Below are 24,883 nucleotides of genomic sequence, written 5' to 3'. Positions count from 1 at the left end.
GACCTGACATAACACATGCAGTGGGAGTTGTTAGCAAGTACATGGCAAATCCAGGGAAGGAACATTGGGAAGCTGTGAAGTGGCTTCTGAGATATCTGAGAGGTACATCCAATACTACACTTTGTTATGGCAATGGCAAAGTAGTTCTGCAAGGTTTTGTGAATGCTGGTCTGAGTGGAGATGTAGACTCCAGCAAGAGCACATCTGGGTATATCTACACTATAGATGGAACAGCAGTGAGTTGGATGTCCAAGCTTCAGAAATGTGTTGCTCTTTCATCTACTGAAGCTGAGTACGTGGCCATAGCTGAAGCTGGAAAGGAGATGATATGGATGACAGACTATCTAGAAGAATTAGGCCGGAAGCAGTGCAAGAAGATCCTTCATACAGATAGTCAGAGTGCCATACAGTTGGTGAAAAACCCAGTCTATCATTCAAGGACAAAACACATTAGAAGACGGTACCATTTCACTCGCAGGTTAGTGGAAGAAGGCGATATGTGTTTGGAGAAGATAGAGGGTGCAAAGAATCCAGCAGACATGTTGACAAAATGTGTTGATGTTGGAAAATTAAGGTTATGCAAAGCCCTAATTGGTATGGTGTAGAATCAATCTCCAAGTGGAAGAATTGTTGAGTTATGGAGTCTGCTCCCTGTATTTTTAGTTTGGTCAACAGCTATCCGGTAAAGCTATATTTGATAAAGCCATATATGGTAAAGTTATATTCGGTAAAGCTATATATGGTAAATAGCTATATATAGTAGATGGTAAATCTGGTAAAACTATATTTAGTAGACTGAACCATATAGTAAAACTTTGGAAATGTACTTTCTATTCTCTGTACTCTCTCTTGTGGTACATACCTAAAGACATCAATAACAAAATTCTTTTAGCCAGAGTTCTCCTTGCAATTTTCTCTATCCTTTTTTTTGTGTTCATCTAGATCGAGCGTGTGCATTGTTGTGCGATCCTAACACCATACAACATCACGATTTTGACACAATCATGAAAAACCTTATTCACGTGACTGTGCAACTTCATTAGACTTTAGGCAAGGTTCTTCTTGACTAACTGAACATAACTTGTACAGTCTACATGAATGATTGAACAAAATTTAGTTTATGCATGTGTATATTTTCACTCGATAGCAACTCTAACGACTTGCCTCTACTAGGCTCGACCTTACTTTTACTCTAAGCCAAAATTCTTTGAATGCAATTTCGCATCTCATATAGTTGTTGTAATTACTGATCATGACAAAAATAAGTTAACAATTCTTAATATCATAATTTATATCGATAATTCACTTGCACTAATCATATGAAGCTTCAAAAAAAACAAAAGAAAAAGTACCCACACATTAATTTATTTCAATATTAAAATCCAACCTTCCAATTTATGGGTATATGGATTTTTTACCTCACCACTTATAGCAAATATCATTATCATTTGTTTTATAGTTGAACATACAGACATCTTGCTCACTCACATGCCACGAACAAAGAATATTATCGCAATTCTTTCTATCTCTCTTATCTATGTAGATATTGAAGTAATGAAACGAGTTAGGCCATTGGAAGGAACAGTAAAACAATGTTGTGCCCCAAAAGTTTGGACGAAAACTGAAATCATAGCTAGCCCAAGGTGTCAGCTTGTGGACTCCCAAGTCATCATTGCCTGATTTGCAGTGAATATTGAGCTGATTTTTTACTTTCAAAGCATTTGTTATCTTGACAATAATCTCTGGATTTCGAAAGATTGATCCTTCGACTCCAGGGAATTGTTTACCCAAGAACAATGTGATTAAGAGAGAGAGTGCAAGTGTTGAAAATAAACTCATTTTGTTGAAATGAGAGAGAAAAAACATAGGTTTGAACATATTTGTGCTTGGTTTATTTCACTTTTATACTTACAAAATTAGTTTTCATTGTCAACTGCTACCATCAATCTAATTGATAAAAATATATTACTGTTATATTGGGACAAGTGACCACATATTACGACCTTATCAATTGTTACAAGTATTTTAGTTATTTTCAAAAATAACTCATCGTTAACCATTAGTCATTAGCTCTATATTCTAGAATGTAATGTTATGGCCTTTTTACTTTAAAGTTGATGACCAAGGGTGACTGTTTCAATATTTTGTATTCTTGTCATACATAAAGACAATTATGGACCCCTTTGGTAACATGTTCTCATGTATTGTTTATAATAAAAATAAAATCGTGTTTGATAAGAGGTTGTTTTTTTTAATCGAAAAATATGGACCCCTTTAGTAACACATTCTCATTTATTGTTTATAATAAAAATAGAATCGTGCTCGATAACAAAGTTGTTTTTTTTTTTTTAATTGAAAATACATGTTTGAAACTTATTATGGCTTATTGTTCTCTCTAAGTTCTCAATTAAAAATCTAAAAGTATAATATGGAAATTAATTTAATGTTAGGGTCATACACGTCCTTCATCTAATTTAATTTTCATAGTTTCTAATGAACTAGCCCAATCAAGTTTTTATCGGGACATCATATCTCATCGCTCGACTCCTTAATTCATATTTATCCATTAGATTTCTATACATGATCTTAAAATGAAGTGGTTAACAATCTACCTTTTCTTTTGTCAAGAGCTTTGAAATTATATGTAGTTTAGGTTGCATGTTTAGAATCATTCAAGCTTGATACGATCGATCTCACTTGTAGAGTTATTCGAATCTCAAATAAGTGTTCTTGCCTTGAGATATTCAACCAAGGTAATCCAAATCTTAATTCCATAGTAGTGATTCTATCACCAAATACCTGAAGATTTTTTGTAAGCATGACTCATCAGCATCCACTAAGTCGTGCTTTCGTTGAGACTGGTTCTTGTTTCTATATCCTTATTCTATATTTTAGCAAACGCCCAGTTTGTAGCCAGTATCGCTCAGTTATCAGTTAGTAAAGCAGGGGAGATAGTGCATCAAGTTGTTCGCAAGGGCCAACTTGATCCTCTTCCCTAGGGATCCTAGATGAGGGAACCCTAAGAATTATCCCACATGTAGACAATCAATCTAAATGGACGAATTCCGTAATTGAAGCTTGGGTGGAATTCATGGAAATTATCTTCAAAAATTTCAATGACTTAAATGATCTGAAAGTTAACGGTGTCTTTTGTATGCTCAGAGGAGAAGCTCACTTCTGGTGGAAGATTGGTGTCAGTTCCTATAAAGTAGATAACGAGCCAATCAATTTACACCCGATGAAGCAAGTATTCTACCAAAGATATTATTCAATGATGAGCTAATACCAAAATCAAGTTGCTTTTCTGCATCTGATGCAGAGAAAGGAGACTATTGAAGAATACAATTTAGAAGATTGCCCCCATATGCAGAGGCAAGACAACAACTGGGCTTCCAAGTTAGGATAGGGCAACCACGAGGTTAAGGGCAAGGTAAGCGAATGGGTAGCGAAACCACAGGCAAGAGGATTGAAGATGGTGACACGGTGGTGGTAGGTCTTTACCATTGATACCTTGCTCATGTACTATTTGATTCAAGATTTATACATTCATAATTCCGGTTGCGTTTGTGAGATATGCATGATTAAGACTAGAGCCTCTACAATACACATTATCTGTATCCATATTTTACGATACACATGGTCTGTATCCATACTTTCAAGAGAAGTATTAGCAAAATACTAACACTTTTAATCCTATAAAGTAGTTGTATTCAAAAGAATCTTAGAGATATTGTTGATGGTACATATTTTAGAGGTACTATTGATGGTACAAGACATACGTGACTTTGATGTGATTTTCTACATGCATTGGTTGGTTGAAAAATCATTCAATATCGAGTGTGGAGCCCAAGAATTGATATTTAGGCCACCCACGGGTAGAGTTACAAATTTAGGGTAGTGAACTTTTACACCCACGGTAACCTCCACCTTAAGGCAAGAAAGTTGGTTAGCCTTGGGACCTAAACCCTATTGACTAGCGTGATCGATGTCCGAGACTTTGGAGGTAGTGCACCCTTACAACTTGAAGTACAAGAATTTGAAGATGTGTTATCGGACAACCTACCATAATTTCTGTCAACCATGGATATTGACATTGAAATTAAACTCGAGCTCGGATGAACCGATCTCGAAGGCACTTTACAGCATAGCCCCACTTGAATTGAAGGAGCTCCAAGAGCAATTGTAAGAGTTGTTAGACAAATGCTTTATAAGGCCAAGTGTATCGCTCTTGAAATCTTCGGTGCTATTTGTTAAAAAAAAAATGGATATCTACGGACTATAGAGAGTTGAACAAGATGACAATCAAGAATAAGTGAGAGTTGAACAAGGTGACGATCAAGACTAAGTATTCAGTATCTCACATTAGCGAATTATTTTATAAATTTCTGGCTACCTCAATATTTTTCAAGATCAATTTAAGATCTGATTATCACTAACTAAGGATAAAAGAAAAAGACATTTAGAAGAAGAGACGACTACTCTGAATTAAAAGTAATGTCTTCTGGATTGACTCCACCCTGCAACTTTTATAGGCTTGATGAACCAAGCATTTAAAGATTTCCTTGACATGTTTGTAATAGTGTTCATCAATGACATATTGGTGTACTCAAATGACTCGCACCAGAGTCATCCCAGCCCAGACAACTCGGCCTCGTGCATTGCAGCAGCTCAACACGCGCATAGACACAATTCAATAGGCAGCTCAGTGTCGACCCAATTCACCTGTAGCATGAGACTTAGGCCCAACAGTCGCGTCGCCGCCCCGAACCTACGCCTCGACCCGAGAGGGAACTACGACGTGACCCTCACCCCCTGCTAGCACATGTCACACCCGTAAGAAGACACTCCTTCGGCTCCAACGATTTAAACGGCTCAGCTCACTCAGCTCTACATCGGGATCTCGGGTTATCCAACTCGATAAAGGATAAAATCATCTTTTCTCACCATTTCGACCCCCCTCCCATGCCAATTTTGACCCTAATTAAGATAATTAAGGCAAGTACGATTCTCTATTTCACAATTTCAAGTTGAATTTAATTTAGAATTGTGAAATACTAACGAAAGAAATGAGATCACCTAATAGAAAACAAACTCCAGCGACACTTGGAGCAGCTTTCAAGGAATGGTAGCTAACGTATTTAATTTAGGGAGAACGTCGGTTAAGGCCAATCAAATAAGTGGTCTTACGATAGGATAGACTAGGCAATTGCTTGATGTATGACAACACGTGCCTAGTGGAACCGGCACGTGTCCTTTATGCCTTATGATGCATGATGTCGCATATGAGTTATATGATGATGTTTAATGATGCTTTATGATGATTATGACGCGTTAAGATGGCATTATAAGATGATGATGATACATGATATGATGATGTAGATAATGTTATTTCCTTAATACGACGTTATTTTCCATATTAAGTTGAGAAGCATGTTGTGAATGTCATAGGTATTATGACGACAATTATGCCTAAGACACAACTCTAGATACCGTTAATGATGATGATAAAATGGGAAGTTAATGCACATATATTACTTATAGTAATACAAGGATGGAACTAGGGTTGTGTCTTAAAGATGTTTCAAAGATGAGAAACTATAGGGACCTCATGCATTTTTATATGTACATAAGCATCAGGATACTTCCCTTTTTATGATGATGACTACGGACGCATACACTACGATGATGGTGGTGATCATGCCAAGCATGACACTCAAGGGTCTGCTGATCTCTGGACGTCACTACAAACAGCTAGCTCGACTATGATGTGTCCAGGGGGGTTGCGAACCACCTGGAGAGTCACGCTCGCACGTGTGGTTCATGTGTAGGGAAGTACTGCACATCCAATTTAGTCTGGACTCGAAGTCACCCCTAGCATGTTTTTATTTATAAGTCCCTAGAAAATTATTGCTTGTATTTGCATTTTTACAGCCCCTATAGTGGGGTCACTTACTGAGTATTCTTTGAAATACTCACGTCATGTGCTACATCCTTTATCAAGTAAAGGCAAGGCACCCATGTACTATTGACGACGACATCGCAATTAGAGACTATGGCACGTGCATAGGCTAGTAGCATATTTAATTTTTCTAGACATACATTAGAATAGGTTGTTATGCATTTAACGTTTTAAATTAATTTTCATTATTGTTTTTAATTTCCCTGAATTATGTTTGGAACACATAAGACCATACTTTGTTTTTATGTTCGAACTCCAACTTTTTTTTTAATACTGATATTTTAAAAGTTATATTCCATGTATGAGCATAGATTAAGATGATAATAGTGACTTTAGGTAGATAAAATTTAGGGTCGTTACACAACAAGTTCAAATTAATAAAATCAAATTGAAGTCATATTATGTAAATTGAATGATTAAAATAGTATTCAAATATTTTTTATCATAATATACAAGAATATCCATTATCGTTGCTACCATATGTTTCTTCTAACTATATAAACGAAAATAGAAATTTCATAAACAGTTTTACCCGACAAAAGTAATATTCAAGCTTTGATGTTGACTTAGTTTTGAATGTCAAACTTTATAATTCAATAAAAGAAAAATATATTAACGGTATTAAAATGATATCGAACAAAATACATAAATATATCTGACTCAATATGATGCGAGCACTTTCTTATAACAAACTTTAAGAACGATTATATGTATAACCCTCGGGCTTAGCCATATTGTCGGGAGAACTTGCCTTTTGAGTGTCTTTCATTCCCTTATTTTGGGTGACGACTCCATTAGTACCTTTACGAGTTTGTTTACAAACTTGAAATCTCGTGTTACAATTAGAACTAACATCGCCTATTGGATCACTATAATCAAGAAGTCTCGATGCATTTACAATCTCAATGGCAACCAAAAGAATGCAAACACTGGCGAGCATGCTTCTCTATGAAATGACCATTATTGATAATACACTTACAAAAAGTACGGTGAAAAGCTAAAGCTATAATACCTTTGATGGCTATAGAAGTAAAGGCTTAGGTATTGTGCACATTTATATTGAATTAACTCTTCCATATTTAGCGTTTTGTTTCAAATATGGTTTGCATACGGGTTGTGAATTCAACTGGATGAGAACTTTGTTTCCTTTTTTACGTATGGTTTGTGAATTCGATAAATATAGTTTGTTGTTATTTTGTATCGTTATTGTATATATTATATTATGTAAAGACCTGTCTTTTTATACCTAATCAACCGACCATTACTAAATAACAAAGAATAAGGAATGTTTTTGTTATGACCTAGTTTTTGACTTATCGAACCTCGGATCATGACTAAAAGACAAGACAAATGATGAATAAGTGAAAGCATAAACACGATAAAATTTCACACGATTTAGAGTCATGAAACATTATACTTAAAACCCAAATTTCAAAATGAAAATAATACAAAATAAATGATATTTAAATTATTTAGAAACCGGAAACGAGGACGAGATACAAAATGAATACAAATAACAATACACAAAATACAAACTAAAATGATGTCTTGGATTAACACCTTTGTGATAGTGCAGCTCCCGAGCACTCTCCCACCTTGATTGGTACCTGCAATCACCTGAAAAAAAAAAAAAAAAAGGAACGAGTATAAAATATTTCGTAAGAATTCTTATCCTAGTAGGTATCCACGGGGTTGCTCTAAGCACTAAGGAGTTCTGACCTAATCTCTATTGCTATCTGAGCATTTGGGGAGGCTTCGGAGTTTTGTGTGATTTTCTAGCTGCTCGCAGACCCACTTTAGGTTCGGGGTAGTGGTTTACCCTTTTCTTGCATCACAAATTTGTCGAGCGACAAATCTCATCTCTAGGTAAAGTATCTTTTTGTTCTTTGACCTAGGGTAGCTTGTTTTGCTTACTAAATGAGAGACCAATTTCCTAGATTGAGGAGGTACCTCATAAAGATTTTGTGTGACAATACGGTGTCAGCTAATTATGAACCTCATACATAGAAGGTTAGCTAGTCGTTCCTCCCACAAGACCATAAAATCATAAAAATTTGGGCAAGCAATTCTCCATATGTTGGCCAGGCACTAGGTTAACCTCCATGGTCCCACACCCCTCTAAAAGACGAGTTTACAACATAGTGGCCTTGTTCAGGAGACCCCTAACAAATTTTATAAGGTTGGGGCACGCACTACCCTAATTTCAAAGTAGAAATGGTAACAAAGATACCAATGACATCGTTCATACTTCTTATAGCCTAGTGAGCTACTTTGGTCGTCCTTGAATATCGTGGAGGTCTACTAGGTTCTTAGGGGCGTCTGGGCAGTTTGATTTCAACTATCATTTTCAGGACATTTAAGACTAACTCCTCGGCTAATCCATACTTTGAATGCACACAAGTCTAAACCTTAGATCGACATTCACGATCCTAGGGTGTTCGGTTTACTGGAAACGTACAAACCTGGTTGACTCGAGACCACTCTAGCTCATGTGCCCTAGTCTTAACTTGGTTCTCCTGTACATGAGTTTATCCTATTGATCTACTAGATCATAGTATACATAATCTAAACATTCATGCAAGTTTATTAGGGAGATATCTTATCAATAGCCTAATGCACGGTAAACATGAACTAAAACATCCGTGCAGACAAAAAAATCTTAACGGCGAGATAACATTCATCAATCTCTTGGAGTATAGATTACAATAACTCATCCTCCTTTCTAACACACCGGAAAGCATTTAAAACAGCATTCATCACAAATCTCATCATAAGGACATTTTTGTAATTTCTTACATCTTACGTAGCTTACTCATCTATATTTCTCAACTCGTATTCTAGTGATGCATATTCTCTTTCTACCTCTGCGAAAAGGGTAAAATCAACATGCATCTTGGAATCTCATTCTAGGGGTATAACAATAACTTTCTATATCATATATACAATGCATTTCTCATCCAAAATTGCCCTTTATAGTCCTAAACATGCATATTCTAACTACCTAAGGTAGGAAATGCTCGCACGCAAACAGGTAGCTCCAAGCGACCTAAAAATGCAAGATGAGATCTAAACCGCTTAGAAGCCCTAAGAACCTAATAAATCTCCACGACACCAAAGAAAAATTATGAGAACTTATGAGATTGCTAGCAGTGTGAAGGGATCGATTTGATTAATCACTATTGTGTGTACAATGAAATCCACCTTCGTTGGGGACGAGAGAATACATAAATAATTAACTTGAAAAGTCAATACTGTGTGTAGACTAAACCCACTAAACCCACCGTAAGAAGGGACGAACGACTACATAAGTAGATTATATAAACAATTACTACTGTGTATAGAATGAAACTCACCTTAAGAGGGGACGAGGGACAACATAAGTAGGCAATACAATGAACTATTCTGTGTAGAATATTTCTGCCACTTGAGAAAGATTGAAGGACTACACAAGTAGATAAAATGAGGAACCACTAGGATAGAATTGTCATAAGAGAGGTCGAGAGACTACATAAGTAGATAATACGAGGGATCATGGAAATTCTTGAGCAAGATCCAGACATCTTAGAGCTCAAAGAAAAGCTCGTAGTAACTTATTAGATTAAGGATGCAATGAGAACATACAAGTAGGTTGTTTACTGAGAGTATTTTAGAGATAGACATAAAAAGAATTAAATGTTACCATTATCTCATTCATTCAAAGAATTAAATGTTACCCTCCCGAGATCAAACTTATCTCCAAATTTATAGAACCATAACTGCTCAATTTAATTTTAGTTAAAATATGCACTTTTTTTTAGTTAAACGGTTGAAGTAGTGAAAGATCCAATCATGACTTTTAAAAAGGAAAATATTTGATGTCAAGGTAAAATCAGATAATTCATATGCATTTTAATTTGGGCTTTCCCTGACCTCCGTTGTCCTCTAGGGAGAGGTAAAAGGTTTTCACACTCTTATAAAAGGTGTTTAGGTTTTCACACTCTTATAAAGGGTGTTTTGTTCTCTCCTCAACCGATGTTGGATCTCACAATCCACCCCCTCCTTCATAGCCCCGTCACTCATTCCTTTTTCCAATCGAGATTGGAATCCCACCAAATCCACCCCTTCAAGGCTCTGGCACCCATCCCTTTCTCCGATCGATATGGGACCCCCACCAAATCTACCCCTCCGAGGCCCAGCATCCTTACTGGCACACCGCCTCGTGTCTATTCCCTTCAGAGAACAGCCTCTTCCTGGCACATCGCTCCGGCGCTAAGAGATACTGTCTTCTTTGGACTTTTCCTTTCGGGTTTCCCCTCAAGGTTTTTAAAATGTGTATACTAAAGAGAAATTTCCACACCTTTTATGAAGGGAGTTTCGTTCTCCTTCCCAACCAATGTGGGATCTCCTCTCCAACCAACGTAGGATCTCACGTTGATTTGATTTGATCTGTTAATTAAAAGATTTAAGAATCAAAGTTTTGACGAGGTGATGATTGAATTGTTCGTTTTACTTTCTTGTTCAAACTCGAATAATCCACATTCGTACTTGAGCACCCAAGAAGTATTTCATAACAACAAATTTTCTTCATTTAATTAGCAATTCAACAACACTGGATCTAACAATATCATGAATTAAAATAAAATAAGAGCACCCTATAAATACGTAAGCAAACTAAATGCTTCCATGAATTTTGTTTGAGCCTTATCTACTTCTTTTACTAAACATTGCAAAGAGTAAAGGAACACTCTTACTGTCTGAGAACTCTGTTAGAGCTCAACAAGAAGTTCTCTTCTCCGGCTACGGTGGAGTGAAGCCGTCCTGCTGCCCAGCCGTTGTTCATGACTCGAACAGCAGCGCGGGCTGGATCCCCCGTCACACGGCTTTCCTCTATTCTTTCTTCAAATTCAGGCAGACCACTTGCCTTTCTTTCCCTCCTCTTTTTCCTCTCCTCGTCTCGCTCCTTCCTTAGCCAACTCTCAACTGTTCTCTGAGAGTTTCGAAATAACGAAAATAAAGAACATTTGAAATTTGTTCGGTCTTCAATTCGACGGAAATAAGGATTCCATGTTGTAAAAACTTACCATAAGAGACAACTGGCTAATCTCCTTAATTTTATCCATTGGCATTGAGATCTGCAACTTCCCATGCGACACATAGACCTACCAAAGCAAAACAAAGACTTAGAAGGTAACCGCTCAAGCTGACCGCTAACCACTAACAGATATGGTTCTTTTTGAGCTTTTCCTTGCAAGCATCCCCTCAAGGTTTTTAAAACGCGTCCACCAGGTGAGGTTTCCACACTCTTATAAAGAATGCTTCGTTCTCCTCCTCAACCAATGTGGGGTCTCACAATCCACTCCCTTTGGGGCCTAGCGTCCTTGGTGGCACACCGCCTCATGTCCACCCCCCTTCGAGGCTTTTCTCGCTGGCACATCACCCAGTGTCTAGCTCTAATACCATTTGTAACAGCCCAAGCCCACCGTTAGCAGATATTATTCTCTTTGAGCTTTCCCTTTTGGGCTACCCTCCAAGTTTTTAAAACGCATCCTACTATGGAGAGGTTTCCACACCCTTACAAAGAATGTTTCGTTCACCTCCTCAACCGAGGTGGGATCTCAAATAGAGAGAGAAGACAAACAAAAGAATTGAGCATACCATATGTGATGGCCAGTCTTCGAGACCATCAAATATATGTGTGGCGTAGATAATTGTAGCGCCACGCTCTTCACATTCCCTTCTCAGAAACTTCAAAAGGTTCGCCCTTGCCAGCACGTCAAGATCCACAGTTATCTCATCAAGAAGAAGAACCTAAGAGGAAAAGAGAACAATCAACTTCGTTTTCAAATATAAAAATATCAATATTTCACAAGAAAAAATGATAAAATACCTTATATGCCTTCAGAAGACCCATGCATATTTGCACCCGTCTTCTCTGACCATCAGATACCTTGTGCATCGTCCATGATAAATCAATGTCTAATATCTGAAGTCCCAAAACAAGAAAAGGAGTTGTGAGCTGACAGACTGACATTGACATTATTTATGAGAACATTTTGTAATGGCCCAAGCCCACCAATAGCCGATATTGTCCTCTTTGTGTTTTCCCTTTCGGGCTTCCCCATTGGGATGTTACAAAGGGTATCAGAGCCAGACACTGGGCAATGTGTCAACAAGAACGCTTGGCCCTAAAGGAGGTGGATTGTGAGACCTCACATCGATTGGAGAGGGAAATGAGTATCAACGAGGACATTTGGCCTTGAAAGGGGGTGGATTGTGAGATCCCACATCAATTGGAGAGAGAGAAACGAGGACCAACGAGGACACTTGGCCCCGAGGAGGGTGGATTGTGAGATCCCACATTGATTGGAGAGAGAAACGAGGGCCAGCGAAAAGGGGGTGGATTATGAGATCCCACATCGATTGGAGGGAAGAACGAAGGCCAGCGAGGACGCTTGGCCCTGAAAGGGGGTGGATTATGAGATCCCACATCAATTGGAGAGAGAAATGAGGACCAGCGAGGACGCTTGGCCCTGAAGGGGATGGATTATGAGATCCCACATCAATTGGAGAGAGAAATGAGGACCAGCAAGGACGCTTGGCCCCGAAAAGGGTGGATTGTGAGATCCCACATCGATTGGAGAGGGGAGCGAGTACCAACGAGGACGTTGGGCCCTAAAGGGGATGGATTGACATCAATTGGAGGGGTATGAGTGCCAGCGAGGACGCTGGGCCCCGAAGGAGGGTGGATTGTAAGATCCCACATCGGTTAGAGAGGGGAACAAAACATTCTTTATAAGAGTGTGGAAACCTCTCCCTAGCCGACACATTTTAAAAACCTTAAAGGGAAACTCAAAAGGGAAAGCTCAAAGAGAACAATATCTGCTAGCCTAGCGGTGGGCTTGGGTTGCTACACATCCATTATAGTACTGCAGAGGGCAATACAAGCTAAGAAGGTTAAGTTCACATAACAGAAGCATGAAATTATCAGACCACCTTACATTAATGAGTTCAGCTCTCCTTTGAGGATCAACCCCGCCTACTCCAAAAATTAGCTTCTCTGCAGACACAGCCATTTGAATGGGAACCTCAAATCCTGCAAACGCCACATCTCTCCTCCACTGTAGAAAAGGGATCGTCAGCATTTTCAGTATCTTTTCTATTCACATAAGCAGATACAAAAAAAATGAAGAACATGCAAACAAGATTTATAAGAATTTCTCAAAATCAAGCTGGTTATTGCTTCGTAAATGCAAGAAACTCGAAAAACGACCGCCTAGATTTAACACTAACACTGTATACAAGCAAGAACACCCTGTAATTTTCAGTTATCAGAATTTAAATGAATTTCTTTGCATTTCAGACAACAATGTTCAACAATGTTCCTATGCACATATCATGATCAGAGAGCTACACTAGAAAAGATCCTCATGATCCACAAAACAAAAACAAAACAACAAATCTTATCCCATTCCAAGCAAAGCAGAACACAAAGAAATCATTTCTAGTTCCTCAAATCAAGAGATTTAAATCAGTCCTCTAAGAACAATGCCGTATTCAACCATGGTGGAAACGAACGAAATTGAAGGCAAGCAAGATCAATGACCAACAGATTCAGAAAACACAGAGAGAAACAAAGAGCAACAAGAACAAAGAAACGAAAAGAAAGGAAGAAGAAAGAAGAGGATGAACCTCTCCTCCTAGATAACAGAGATCGCCAGAAACAGTCAAAGCAGTATCGTGAAACGCCGATCTTCCAAGCACACGAACCATATGAGGTTCCACCATATGCTTCCCTCCCAAAATCTTCAAGATCGTGGTCTTCCCTGTCAACAACATTACATTTCAAAAGAGTAAACAAAAATCCCCTAGATATTTGGTTCGACATTTTAAGAGATCTACAACGGGGACTCACCAGCGCCATTGGATCCGACAAGAAGGCAACGATCGCCAGCGTTGAGAGTGAGGGAGAAATCATCGATGAGGGGCTTGGAACCAGGCGGAGGATGGCCGTCGATTCCAGGGTAGGTGAATCGGAGGGCGTCGATGACGATGGTGGGGGTGGAACCAGGCATCGTGGTAGGCATTTTGCAGAGTGGAGGATAGGAATTAGGAGCAGAGAAATGGAGTATAAAAGAGGGATTGAAGGAGAAACAGTTGAATCTGAGTAATTCGGTGGGTGGGAGATGGAGAAAGAACACGAAGTGAGGCGTGGCATTGTTTCAGGCACTCGATTCTTCCACCGCCATTGCTTTTGCAGAGACGGATGGTTTAAAGGCGAAAAGGGCAAAAAAAAAAAATCAAAGTAATTGGCCTATGCAGGTTTCGAACCTGCGACCTTCGCGTTATTAGCACGACGCTCTAACCAACTGAGCTAATAGGCCAATTGACATGCTTCTTTGGCATTGCTTTTAATTGTCAAAACAAAAGAAATAAAAAAAGTTGATTAATGTTGGAAAATGTTATGGCCCATGCAGGTTTCGAACCTGCGACCTTCGCGTTATTAGCACGACGCTCTAACCAACTGAGCTAATAGGCCAATTGACATGCTTTGTTGGCATTACTTTTAATTTTCAAAACAAAAGAAATAAAAAAAGTTGATTAATGTTTGAAAATATTACGGCCCATACAGATTTCGAACCTGCGACCTTCGCGTTATTGACACGGCGCTCTAACCAACTGAGCTAATAGGCCAAATGAAAGTTTTGTTGGCATTACTTTTAATTTCCACACAAAAGAAATAAAAAAAGTTGATTAATGTTTGAAAATATTATGGCCCATGCAGGTTTCGAACCTGCGACCTTCGCGTTATTAGCACGACGCTCTAACCAACTGAGCTAATAGGCCAACTGACATGCTTCGTTGGCATTACTTTTAATTTCCTTTTTTCAATTTTCAAAATAAAAAAAGTTTAATGTTTAAAATTATATGTCCATGTAGGTCTAGCTCTAACCAACTGACATACTTCGTTGGCCGATGCACGTTCAAACCTGCAACCTTCGCGTTATTAACACAATGCTATAACTAACTAAGCTAATAGGCCGACTAACATGGTCGATGCACGTTTCAAACCTACGACCTTCGCGTTATTAACACAACGCTCTAACCAACTAAGCTATTAAATACTTCGAGTTAAATCAAAATTTTAATATTTTTTAATTTGATTGGTCAATTTTTTATGTCTTTTAATTTAAGTATCAATTAATTCTAAATTAATGATGTGGCAATTTTCTATTGGTCAAAATTTGTCGGTGTAAAAAATATTTAATTAATAATGAAAACTATTAATATTTCTATTCATATTGAAAACTAATAGATAAAAAAATTTATATTTTATATGTAATTATACTCAATATTGAAAATTAAAAAAAAAACACAATTTCTATAAAAAAAAATATATTAATAAATAAAAGAGCCCCTAAGTATTACATTAAAATCCTCACAAAGCACTCTAATTTACATATTAAAATTCACAAATTAATAATTAAAAAAAAAGACATAAATTAACGGGACGCATATACTAAATAATACTTATATCATGATGTATAAATATATTATATGGCGCCTCCGCCCTGGATTAAGCCGCCGATGGGGCAGTATGGTAGTGAACATCGGCTGCATCCGACAGCGCCGCCAGAAATGGTTGTCGTGCATCTGCACCGTCGTCGTCTCCTTCCTTCTTGTAGTTGAAGTCCAAGGTCTCGTCGTTGTAAATTTCCCACCATTTCTTAATCAGCATCTTTATGTCTTTTCTGTCCATGTTCTCCTCTTTTCCCGTGTACCTCCATGGCTTCGACCCCTGTACAACAAAACCAAAGATATATAAATAACACTATCTCTATTGGTACCAGAGCTTCAAAGGTATAGTCCTGGTGAAGATCCATGACTTCGAAGGTATGGATCATAGCGAAAACTCGCAGTACCAGAGCTTCGAAAGTGAAGTCATAGTAAAGACCCACAACCTCGAAGGTGTGGATCATAGTGAAAACCCGTGGTACCAAAGCTTCGAAAGTATAGTCATAGCGAAGACCCATGACCTTGAAGGTGTGGATCATAGTGAAAACCCGCGATACCATAGCTTCGAAGATGTGGATCATAGTGAAAACTCATGGTACCAGAGATTCGAAGGTGTGGATCATAGTGAAAACCCGTGGTACTAGAGCTTCGAAAGTGAAGTCATAGTAAAGACCCACAACCTCGAAGGTGTGGATCATAGTGAAAACCCGTGGTACTAGAGCTTCGAAAGTGAAGTCATAGTAAAGACCCACAACCTCGAAGGTGTGGATCATAGTGAAAACCCGTGGTACTAGAGCTTCGAAAGTGTAGTCATAGTAAAGACCCACGACCTCGAAGGTGTGGAACATAGTAAAACTCGTGGTATCATAGCTTAGAAAGTGTAGTCATAGTGAAGACCAACGATCTCGAAGGTGTGGATCATAGTGAAGACTCATGGAACCAGAGCTTCGAAAGTCCATAACCTCAAAGTGTAATCACGTTAGAATAGGATATACTTACGGCAGCGCAGTAGTGAACCACCTTCACTTTATCGAGCTCCACGTTTTCCGGGTGGCGCCATAGCATCGCCATCACAAGATTATACACCGCCGGAATTGGCCTATATTTCTCCTTAAAGAACATGTTCAAAAAGTCCTACACAAATTTAAAAAAATTAAAATTATGGGTATTTTTAATTATATTTAAAATTTAAAATATCAATGAGAATAGTCACCTGTTCGGCAAAGGGGGTGGGAGGGGTGGCGTCGAGAGTGGCAAGTAGGTCATGGTAAGTACGCAAGTCGGGCTCGAACACGAGCATGCCAGCATTGAAGTACAAAGGAGGCTTGGGGCCAAAGTCCGACGGCCAATGGACCGCGTCGGGGCACTGCTGACAATACCCAATCGTATACTGAGTCGTATGGCTCCATGTCTTCTCGCAAAAACAGTCCATCACACCGTACAAATACGAGTCCTCCATCTCGAAAAGATGGTCTATGTTCTCGAACACTTGTATGTCCCCGTCCAAATATATCATCTTCTTAAACTCCACAAACTGCACAAACCCAATGCTAAGATTGTTAGTGGTTATTAAGCTGACTAGAAAATTTATGAAAACAGACATTGTTTTCTCTACTACAAATACGACCGATACAAACCCATTAGTGGTTATTAACCTGACTAGAAAATTTATGAAAACAGACACGACTTTCTCGGTTATAAATACGAACAGTACAAACCCATTAGTGGTTATTAACTTGATTAGAAAATTTATGAAAACCGACACTGTTTTTTCTACTACAAATACGAACGACACAAACCCATTAGTGGTTATTAACTGAAAACAGACACGGTTTTCTCTACTATAGATACGAACGGCACAAACCCATGAGTGGTTATTAACTAAAAACAGACACGATTTTCTGTACTATAAATACGACCCGCACAAACCTTTAGTAGTTATTAACCTGACTAAAAAATTTATGAATACGAACGGCACAAACCCAGAAAATTTATGAAAACAGACACTTTTCACTGCTATAAATACGGATGAGATGAATGCTTAATTTAGTACCTCCCAGATCCTGAGCTTGGAGTAATTGATGACATAGTAAGCCATTGCGAATTGGGTTTGGTTGTCGGGTGGGTAAACCGGTTCGATCTCCTTGACGACACACCCCTGCCACCTCAGCAATTCCCGGTGTTCCTCCGGCACGTCGGGCAGCACAGCCACCACCAAAGGGTACTTGCTCTTGACTTTCCTCAGCCCTTTAGCCAGCCCGACCACGCCCTTCACGTAGTCACCATCGCCGGCCAAGAACGTGACGTATCCGCACCTAGCCGCTCCGCCAACACCGCTAAATTCAGGAGCCATTGCTAATGAGCTTTTTCTTTTGCTTTTGCTTGACCACAACACTTTGAAGACCGTTGATGAGAAACTTAGCGGCAGATCCGGGTTTATATAGTGAAATTTTGGGGTTATTTTAGTAAATTCACCATTTCTCGGAATCCGACCGTACGCGTGGCGGAGGTCGTGATCTGACGGTGGGAGGATGCGGTGTTGTGGATTTGGACGGTGGGTTTGTTTGACTGTGTGAACGTGGTATAACTGTAAATAACTCTACAATGTAAGGCTAAGAGTCATCGTTGATGTAGTTCGAAATCGACGGCTGAGATTGCGCCTGTTACACTTACGAAGCATTAAATTACGGGTGTCATCTTTACCTTCCTAAAGGATAAAACATTAGTAATTTAAATTAATAAAATACATTTAAATTTTTTATTGGGACGAAAATCATTAATATTTTATTTAAAAATTAATACTTTTAATAGTGTTTCAAAAATACTCTTTTAACTGTGACAGCTATTATTATTATATTTAATAAATACATTTAAAATTTTAAGAGTAGTATTAACACGGTAATTTTTATTAAAAAAATTAAATTCTCTATTTTTTAATTTTTTAAAAGTTTAAGGGTATTTTTGAAGTGGAAGTGCAAGAATATATATATATATATATATATATATATATTTAATAATTTTGAAAGTTAAAAAAATATTTTTTTTAATTTAAAAGATATTTTTTTAAAAAAATATTGACAATAAGGGTATTTTTTTTTAATTTTTTTTATTAAGTTTAATGGCATTTTAGAATTTTTTAAAATTTTAGGAATATAATCGAAAATTTTAAAAGTTTAGAGTATTTTTTTAGACGTAAATATAAAATTTAAAGATATTTTAATTAATTTTAAAAAAAAATTTAATTCAAAGGTAAAGCTTTTCATTTTGCACCAATTTTCTTAATTAATTTTTTAGTTTAAAAATATTCAAATAAAATATTAAATTTCTAATTTTTTTAATGGTTAAATTTTGACCTATAATTATTTTTGACCGTTGCAATTATTATTTTATTTAATATTTACAATTATTTTATTTAATTCATTAATTATGGGTGAGAGGTGGAGACATCACGTGGACATTAAAATAATAAATAATATCTAATTTATTAATATATTTAATGTATATATTGATAATCAAAATTATTAATTCTAAAAAAAAGATTAAAAAAATATAAAATAAAATTGTAAGGTCAAATAATGACCGAAGAGAAGGGAGAGCCCACAGTAGTTCGAGAGTAGCGGATAATTTCTCCACGCGGAATTGCTGAAAGGACAGCCACGTCCAGAGTAGTGGACACGTGTCGGTCATATAAACGTCATACGATTTTGGTCCCTGTGGGGTCCACCATTTTGGTATCAACACGTACACGAATTCTTGTCCACGTGGCGTTCACACAGAAGTCGGATTTGTATTTTATTACCCCTTTTTTAAAATTAATTTCATTCGGAGTATGGCGTCCACGTGGCGTTCGACTCACGTTCACTGTATCCGTTATATTTAAGGTAAAAATATTTTGGAAGTATTTCTATTAATAAATCATTTTTAATATATATATATATATATATATATATATTTAATCCTTACCGAGTTTCGACTTATTAGACATAAAATTATAAAAAATTAAGAATCTATTAGAGTTCACAAAAATTAGAGGAGACGTTAAACCTAAGATGTCTATGGTTGTCTATGGCTGTCCGCTCAAATGAGGAATGAGAGAGATAGAGAGTGAAATGAGATTTTTCTCTGTTAGCTAAATGAGTTCGATGATAGATATTATATCCGACCCAAAAATGGTTAGCTCTCGACCAATTTTGAGTTCATTTTCCGTGAATTTTTTTTTTTTTTTTTTTTGTTTTTAAGACAGTTCTGAAAAGTTATTCTCGACTAGGTTTTTAAGTCAGTGCCTTGCACTATTCTAGCCAAGAATAGCGTAGGAACAGGGAGTTTGTCCATCAATTACCCAGAACACAACACAGAGAAATCTTATAAGGGGGTATTTTCGTAATTTTTTAGAAACATTTTCAACCCAAGCTTAAAAGTTGAATCAACTATTAAACACGGGTTATTTCTCGACCAATCTTGAGTTCGTTTTTTTGTCGAACGTCCTTTTTTTTAGGGCAGTTCTAAAAAGTTATTTTTTACTAGTTTTTTAAGGCAGTGTCTTGCACTATTCTAGCCAAGAATGGCGTAGGAACAAGGAGTTTGTCCATTAATTACTCAGAACACAAATCACAATATTTCATCCTTCTTCCACGTAGATTGGAAACACATGATGAGAGAAATCTTATTAAGGGGTATTTTCGTAATTTTTCAAAAATATTTTTAACCCCAGCTTAAAAGTTGAATCATCTATTAAACACCGGTTATCGTCGAACGTTCTTTTTTTTTAGGGCAGTTCTGAAAAGTTATTCTTGACCAATTTTTTAGGGCACTGTCTTGCACTATTCTAACCAAGAATGGTGTAGGAACAAAGAGTTCGTCCATCAATTACCCAGAACACATATCACAATATTTCATCCTTCTTCTACATATACCAGAAACACATTAAAATAACATGCATAAAAGAAATCTTATCTAGGGGTATTTTCGTAATTTTTCAGAAACATTTTAAACCCAAGCTTAAAAGTTGAATCATCTATTAAACACTGGTTATCTCTCGACCAATTTTGAGTTCGTTTGTCGTCAAACGTTCTTCTTCTTAGGGCAGTTCTGAAAAGTTATTCTCGACCAGTTTTTTAGGGTAGTGTCTTGCACTATTGCCATGAATGGCACACGAACAGGGAGTTTTTCCATCACTTATCCAGAGCACAGATCACAATATTTCATCATTCTTCTACATATATCGGAAACACATTAAAATAACATGCACGAGAGAAATCGTATCAAGGGGTATTTTCGTAACATTTCATAAATATTTTAAACCCAAGCTTAAAAGTTGAATCATCTATTAAACACTGGTTATCTCTCTACCAATTTTGAGTCGTTTTTCGTCGAACGTTCTTTTTTTTAGGGCAGTTCTGAAAAAGTTATTCTCGATCAGTTTTTTAGGGTACTCCTTTGCACTATTCTAACCAAGAATGGCGTAGGAATACGGAGTTTTTCCATCAATTACCCAGAGCACAGATCACAATATCTCATCCTCGGTCTGCACAACAAAAACCATTAAAATAATATGCATTAGAAAAATCTCATCCAAGGGTATTTTCGTAATTTTTAGAAACATTGTAAACCCAAGCTTAAAAATTGAACGATTGATTAAACCTCACAAGTTTAAAAGCTAAATAGATATAGATTTGAAAGTTTCGTAATTCTTACCTAATAATACTAAAATATTTTTTATTTCTTACGTGGGTTGAACGTACATTCAGTAATCTGTCGATCTCAGTGTAAATTGAGATTCTTTTTCCACATTCAACAGTAAAAAACTGGTAGTCGATCATGTCAATGTCGTCAAATATCGGGACGAGAAATAATTGTCGTGTAGTAAGAGTTAAAGATGAGGATGAGAAGGAAGAAATAATGCATTAGAGACATGGTAAACCTCATATAAGGGTATTTTCGTAATTTTAAAAAAACATGGTAAACCTCATATAAGGGTATTTTCGTAATTTTTAAAAACATGGTAAACCCAAATATAAAAGCTAAATAGACACAAATATAAAAGTTTCGTAGTTCTTACCTAATAGTACTAAAATATTATTTATTTCATACGTGATGATAACAACGGTTGAACAAACATTCAGTAATTTTTTTTTACATTCAACTGTAAAAAATTGATAGATCGATCGTGCTGATATTGTCGAATATCGGAACGAGAAATAATTGTCGTGTAGTAAGAGTAAGATGAGGATAAGAAGGAAGGCAAATGCATCCGATATCGCCTCATCTCGTTCGTTTGTTGACACCTCTCAAGAACACTCCTATTTAACCCATTTATAAATCTCCCACGTGCCAAAACCCTAGACACCTCTTTACTTACCTACATCACTCCAAATTATTTTTTTTTATTAAATACTCCAAAATAATGTTTTTTTTTTTAATATCATATTGAGAAGTTTAACGTTAGACCTTAACATATCCGATTATGTCATTTACGACTAATATTATTAAATATTTGTTTATTAATTAATATCTTTTATTAAATATTAATTAATAAAATATCATTTTATTTTATTTTATTTTTATCTAATTATATCTTTTTTTGAAAAGAAAAAAAAATAAAAACATAATTATTAAATCTTTATGGTTTTTTTTTAACTGAAATAAAAAATAATTCTTTAAAAAATAAATAAATATTAAAAAAATAAAATCAAATATTTTATGTCCCTTTAATTAGGAACAAGAATAATAAAATTGCCGCCTCAAATTAAGGACAACAAAAGTGGTCCTTCAAAAAAAAAAATATATATATATATTATTATTATTTTTTTTCAGCAGAGATTGTTAACTTCTCCGTACCAAAGGTTATATACGGTAAGTTATTATTGTTACTCTCTTGCTTTCTTATATAACGTCTCATTCAAAAATCTCTCTCTGCCCTCGTTTTTTAAAACCTTCTTCTTAAACCGAGGTCAGAGGCTCGAGCATACGTTGCTTGGCCGTAGGCAACGTAAGAACGAATTGGCTTAGCTCACTTGTCGTTGGAAAGTGAGTGCCGCACAATCGCAAGTCCGTTGTCATCAAGAGTGCGATTGTGACAACTGGTATCGAGAAGTGCGAAAGGGAAAATCCAAAGAGAATAATATCTCATAACAGTGAACTTGAGTCATTACACTCGACCACTAAAATCACCGGTAGATTCAGTACGTGTTATTAAGATGGTCTTTGCATTTAGTTAATGGGATAAAAAATGAGTTTAATATCAAATGGATTCGAGCGGATCTCGACTTAATCAATTTAGATAGTAATAAAGAGCTAGGGCTTGAAAACCGACAATCAAATATGAAAACTGATAAACATTCTAAACCCATCGGCCCAGACCCACTAGAGTTTTTTTCCAAACCAAAAAGATTAAATTTGTAACCTAACTCGACCCGAGATAAAGATTATTATTATTATTATTATTTGGAATTTCCTTAAAAGAAAAAGAGATGTGACATAGAATAATGTCTTTATTTATTTATTTTAATAAAGTAAAAGAACAATATATGATTCTAATTCTTACCATAAAGAGTTAAATTCCTATTAAAAGTAACCCATTTGATTAAAATAGGGGTAAATGATGACGTCATCATTTGATTATTTTCCATATTTAAAATTTTTATTTTATTTTCAATTACGTATAGATCAGAGACCAACGAAAACACGATAAAAATTATCATTTACAGATCATCCGAAATCTCCATCTATCTCGTGATCAGTGGAGACATGAACTGTCTATTTGCTACAACAAAACATCATAGACTTTTACTAACTCCAACCATCTTCTCTGTCACGTGTCCATCTCTTATTTAAAATTGAATTAAAAAAATAATGATGCGACATTTTAAAATATTTTTAATTAAATGACGTATGAAACATCTTAGAACGTTTTGTCGAAATGAATTTTTAATTCATTATTTAAATTTTTTTATTTTTCCCGACAAAAATTGATTTTAAATTAGCGATTGAATAATATAATTATGTCGGTGAGAAAAAAAAGAATTTATATTATTTTGCATTAAATTAACCAAATACTTTAACTTTTTTTTATTTCATTAAAAAAGCAAAATTTTAAATTCGTTTTTGGTTGGGAATTTGGATTCAAACCGACCAAAGTTTCGTTATGGATAAGGTTGTTGGATTTTAATATGTTTTCTTTTCGGAGGAAAATAGAATAATTTCCTTCTTCCCACTTCTTCGAAGGTACCTAACTTACCTAACCCCCAACTGTATTTTGCCATTTGTCTCCTCTCCATTACTCCACTTTTTCTTCTTTTTAAAAATATGATTTTTTTTTTTTTAAAAAAAAATTTGTCTATCTAGTCGGTAGTGATTATCAGGTGTTTATATGACCCGAAACTCAGCCAATCTGAATTACCCAACTCAAATCATAAAGGTTGGATTGAGTTAGATTTTTTTTTTGTTCGGGTTGGTTTGCTAGTTGACTTTTTTTTGTCTGGTCAACTCGACTAACTCGAAATAGAGTTACAACATTATCTATCTTACTTTTCAGATTATTATGAATATTAATGATATTTGACTTTACAATCAATATTAGCGATGTGTTGTGACTTGTGAATGTCCGATATTTGAATTTTATGAAATTTTAGTTATTAATGAAACATGTAGGGTAAAAAAATAATTAAAAAAATCCCGACAAACCAACCTAAGTCAACTCAAGAATAGAAGGGTTGGGTTGGCTTGGGTGGGCTATGAAACTCTATTTGGGTTGTTCGAGTTACCAATTCGACCAACCCAAGGTTTTGGATTAGTCCAAAAGATTTCATCTAACCAACTCAACCCAACCCGTATACTAGGGGTGTACATGGTCCGGGTTGGGTTGGGTTGAAGAATTTTTTTGATCCAACCTAAAAATTTGGGTTGGTTGGATTGGTAACCCAACCCAATCCTCTATTTTCGAGTTGGGTCCGGGTTGTGTTCTCAATTTTTTTTTGTTTTATTTATCCACAATTTATAATTATTCGGATACCATCTCAGATAAAATATATTAAAAGTTCACATACAAACACAAATCAATCTATAATTATTAAAAAAAAAAACAAATTCAATAAAAAACAACGAAAATTGTAACATACAAATATAATTCAACATTGTCATAAAACTAAAAACAACTAACTACCGACATTTCTTGAGAATTGGTAACATAACAAAAATATAACAATAAAAATGATTAGTTTAAAAGTATTGTATCTAACAAAAATAAAAAATATATAAAAATATTTTAATTGAATATAATGAAAATAAACCGAACCGATTCAATTCGGGTTCAGAAAAATGAACTCAACTCTACCCGAAATACTAATCCAACCCAACCCAACCCTTATAGTTCGGGTTGGGTTAGTTCGGGTTGAATGTACACCCCCTACCGTATGCACATCTTATCAAAATTTC

The 24,883-nt window shown here is 36.1% G+C and overlaps 2 protein-coding genes and 4 non-coding genes across 6 annotated transcripts; all 6 read right to left on the bottom strand.

The window, feature by feature from the left end:
- Positions 1-10,501: 10,501 nt before the first annotated feature.
- On the bottom strand, positions 10,502-14,202 carry LOC111462046 (ABC transporter I family member 20). The gene is made up of 7 exons (XM_023105709.1): positions 13,851-14,202; positions 13,628-13,761; positions 12,937-13,056; positions 11,826-11,921; positions 11,594-11,746; positions 11,020-11,097; positions 10,502-10,925 (listed from the first exon to the last, which is right to left on the bottom strand). The coding sequence occupies exons 1-7, from the start codon at positions 14,020-14,022 to the stop codon at positions 10,686-10,688; spliced, it is 993 nt and encodes a 330-aa protein (XP_022961477.1). The 5' UTR covers positions 14,023-14,202; the 3' UTR covers positions 10,502-10,685.
- Positions 14,203-14,245: 43 nt separating this feature from the next.
- Positions 14,246-14,319, bottom strand: TRNAI-AAU. Its single transcript has one exon. It is a non-coding gene; the product is annotated as a tRNA-Ile (tRNA).
- An 81-nt stretch (positions 14,320-14,400) lies between these two features.
- TRNAI-AAU lies at positions 14,401-14,474 on the bottom strand. Its single transcript has one exon. It is a non-coding gene; the product is annotated as a tRNA-Ile (tRNA).
- Positions 14,475-14,555: 81 nt separating this feature from the next.
- Positions 14,556-14,629, bottom strand: TRNAI-AAU. The gene has a single exon. It is a non-coding gene; the product is annotated as a tRNA-Ile (tRNA).
- A 79-nt stretch (positions 14,630-14,708) lies between these two features.
- Positions 14,709-14,782, bottom strand: TRNAI-AAU. Its single transcript has one exon. It is a non-coding gene; the product is annotated as a tRNA-Ile (tRNA).
- A 561-nt stretch (positions 14,783-15,343) lies between these two features.
- Positions 15,344-17,847, bottom strand: LOC111462047 (galactinol synthase 2-like). The gene is made up of 4 exons (XM_023105710.1): positions 17,505-17,847; positions 16,665-16,985; positions 16,451-16,585; positions 15,344-15,734 (listed from the first exon to the last, which is right to left on the bottom strand). Exons 1-4 carry the CDS (start codon positions 17,802-17,804, stop codon positions 15,513-15,515), a joined length of 978 nt encoding a protein of 325 aa, XP_022961478.1. The 5' UTR covers positions 17,805-17,847; the 3' UTR covers positions 15,344-15,512.
- Positions 17,848-24,883: the final 7,036 nt, after the last annotated feature.

The sequence above is a fragment of the Cucurbita moschata genome, unplaced genomic scaffold, assembly GCF_002738365.1.
Source record: "Cucurbita moschata cultivar Rifu unplaced genomic scaffold, Cmos_1.0 Cmo_Scf00026, whole genome shotgun sequence".
Classification (NCBI taxonomy): domain Eukaryota; kingdom Viridiplantae; phylum Streptophyta; class Magnoliopsida; order Cucurbitales; family Cucurbitaceae; genus Cucurbita; species Cucurbita moschata.
This window is presented reverse-complemented; position numbering and strand designations above follow the sequence as displayed.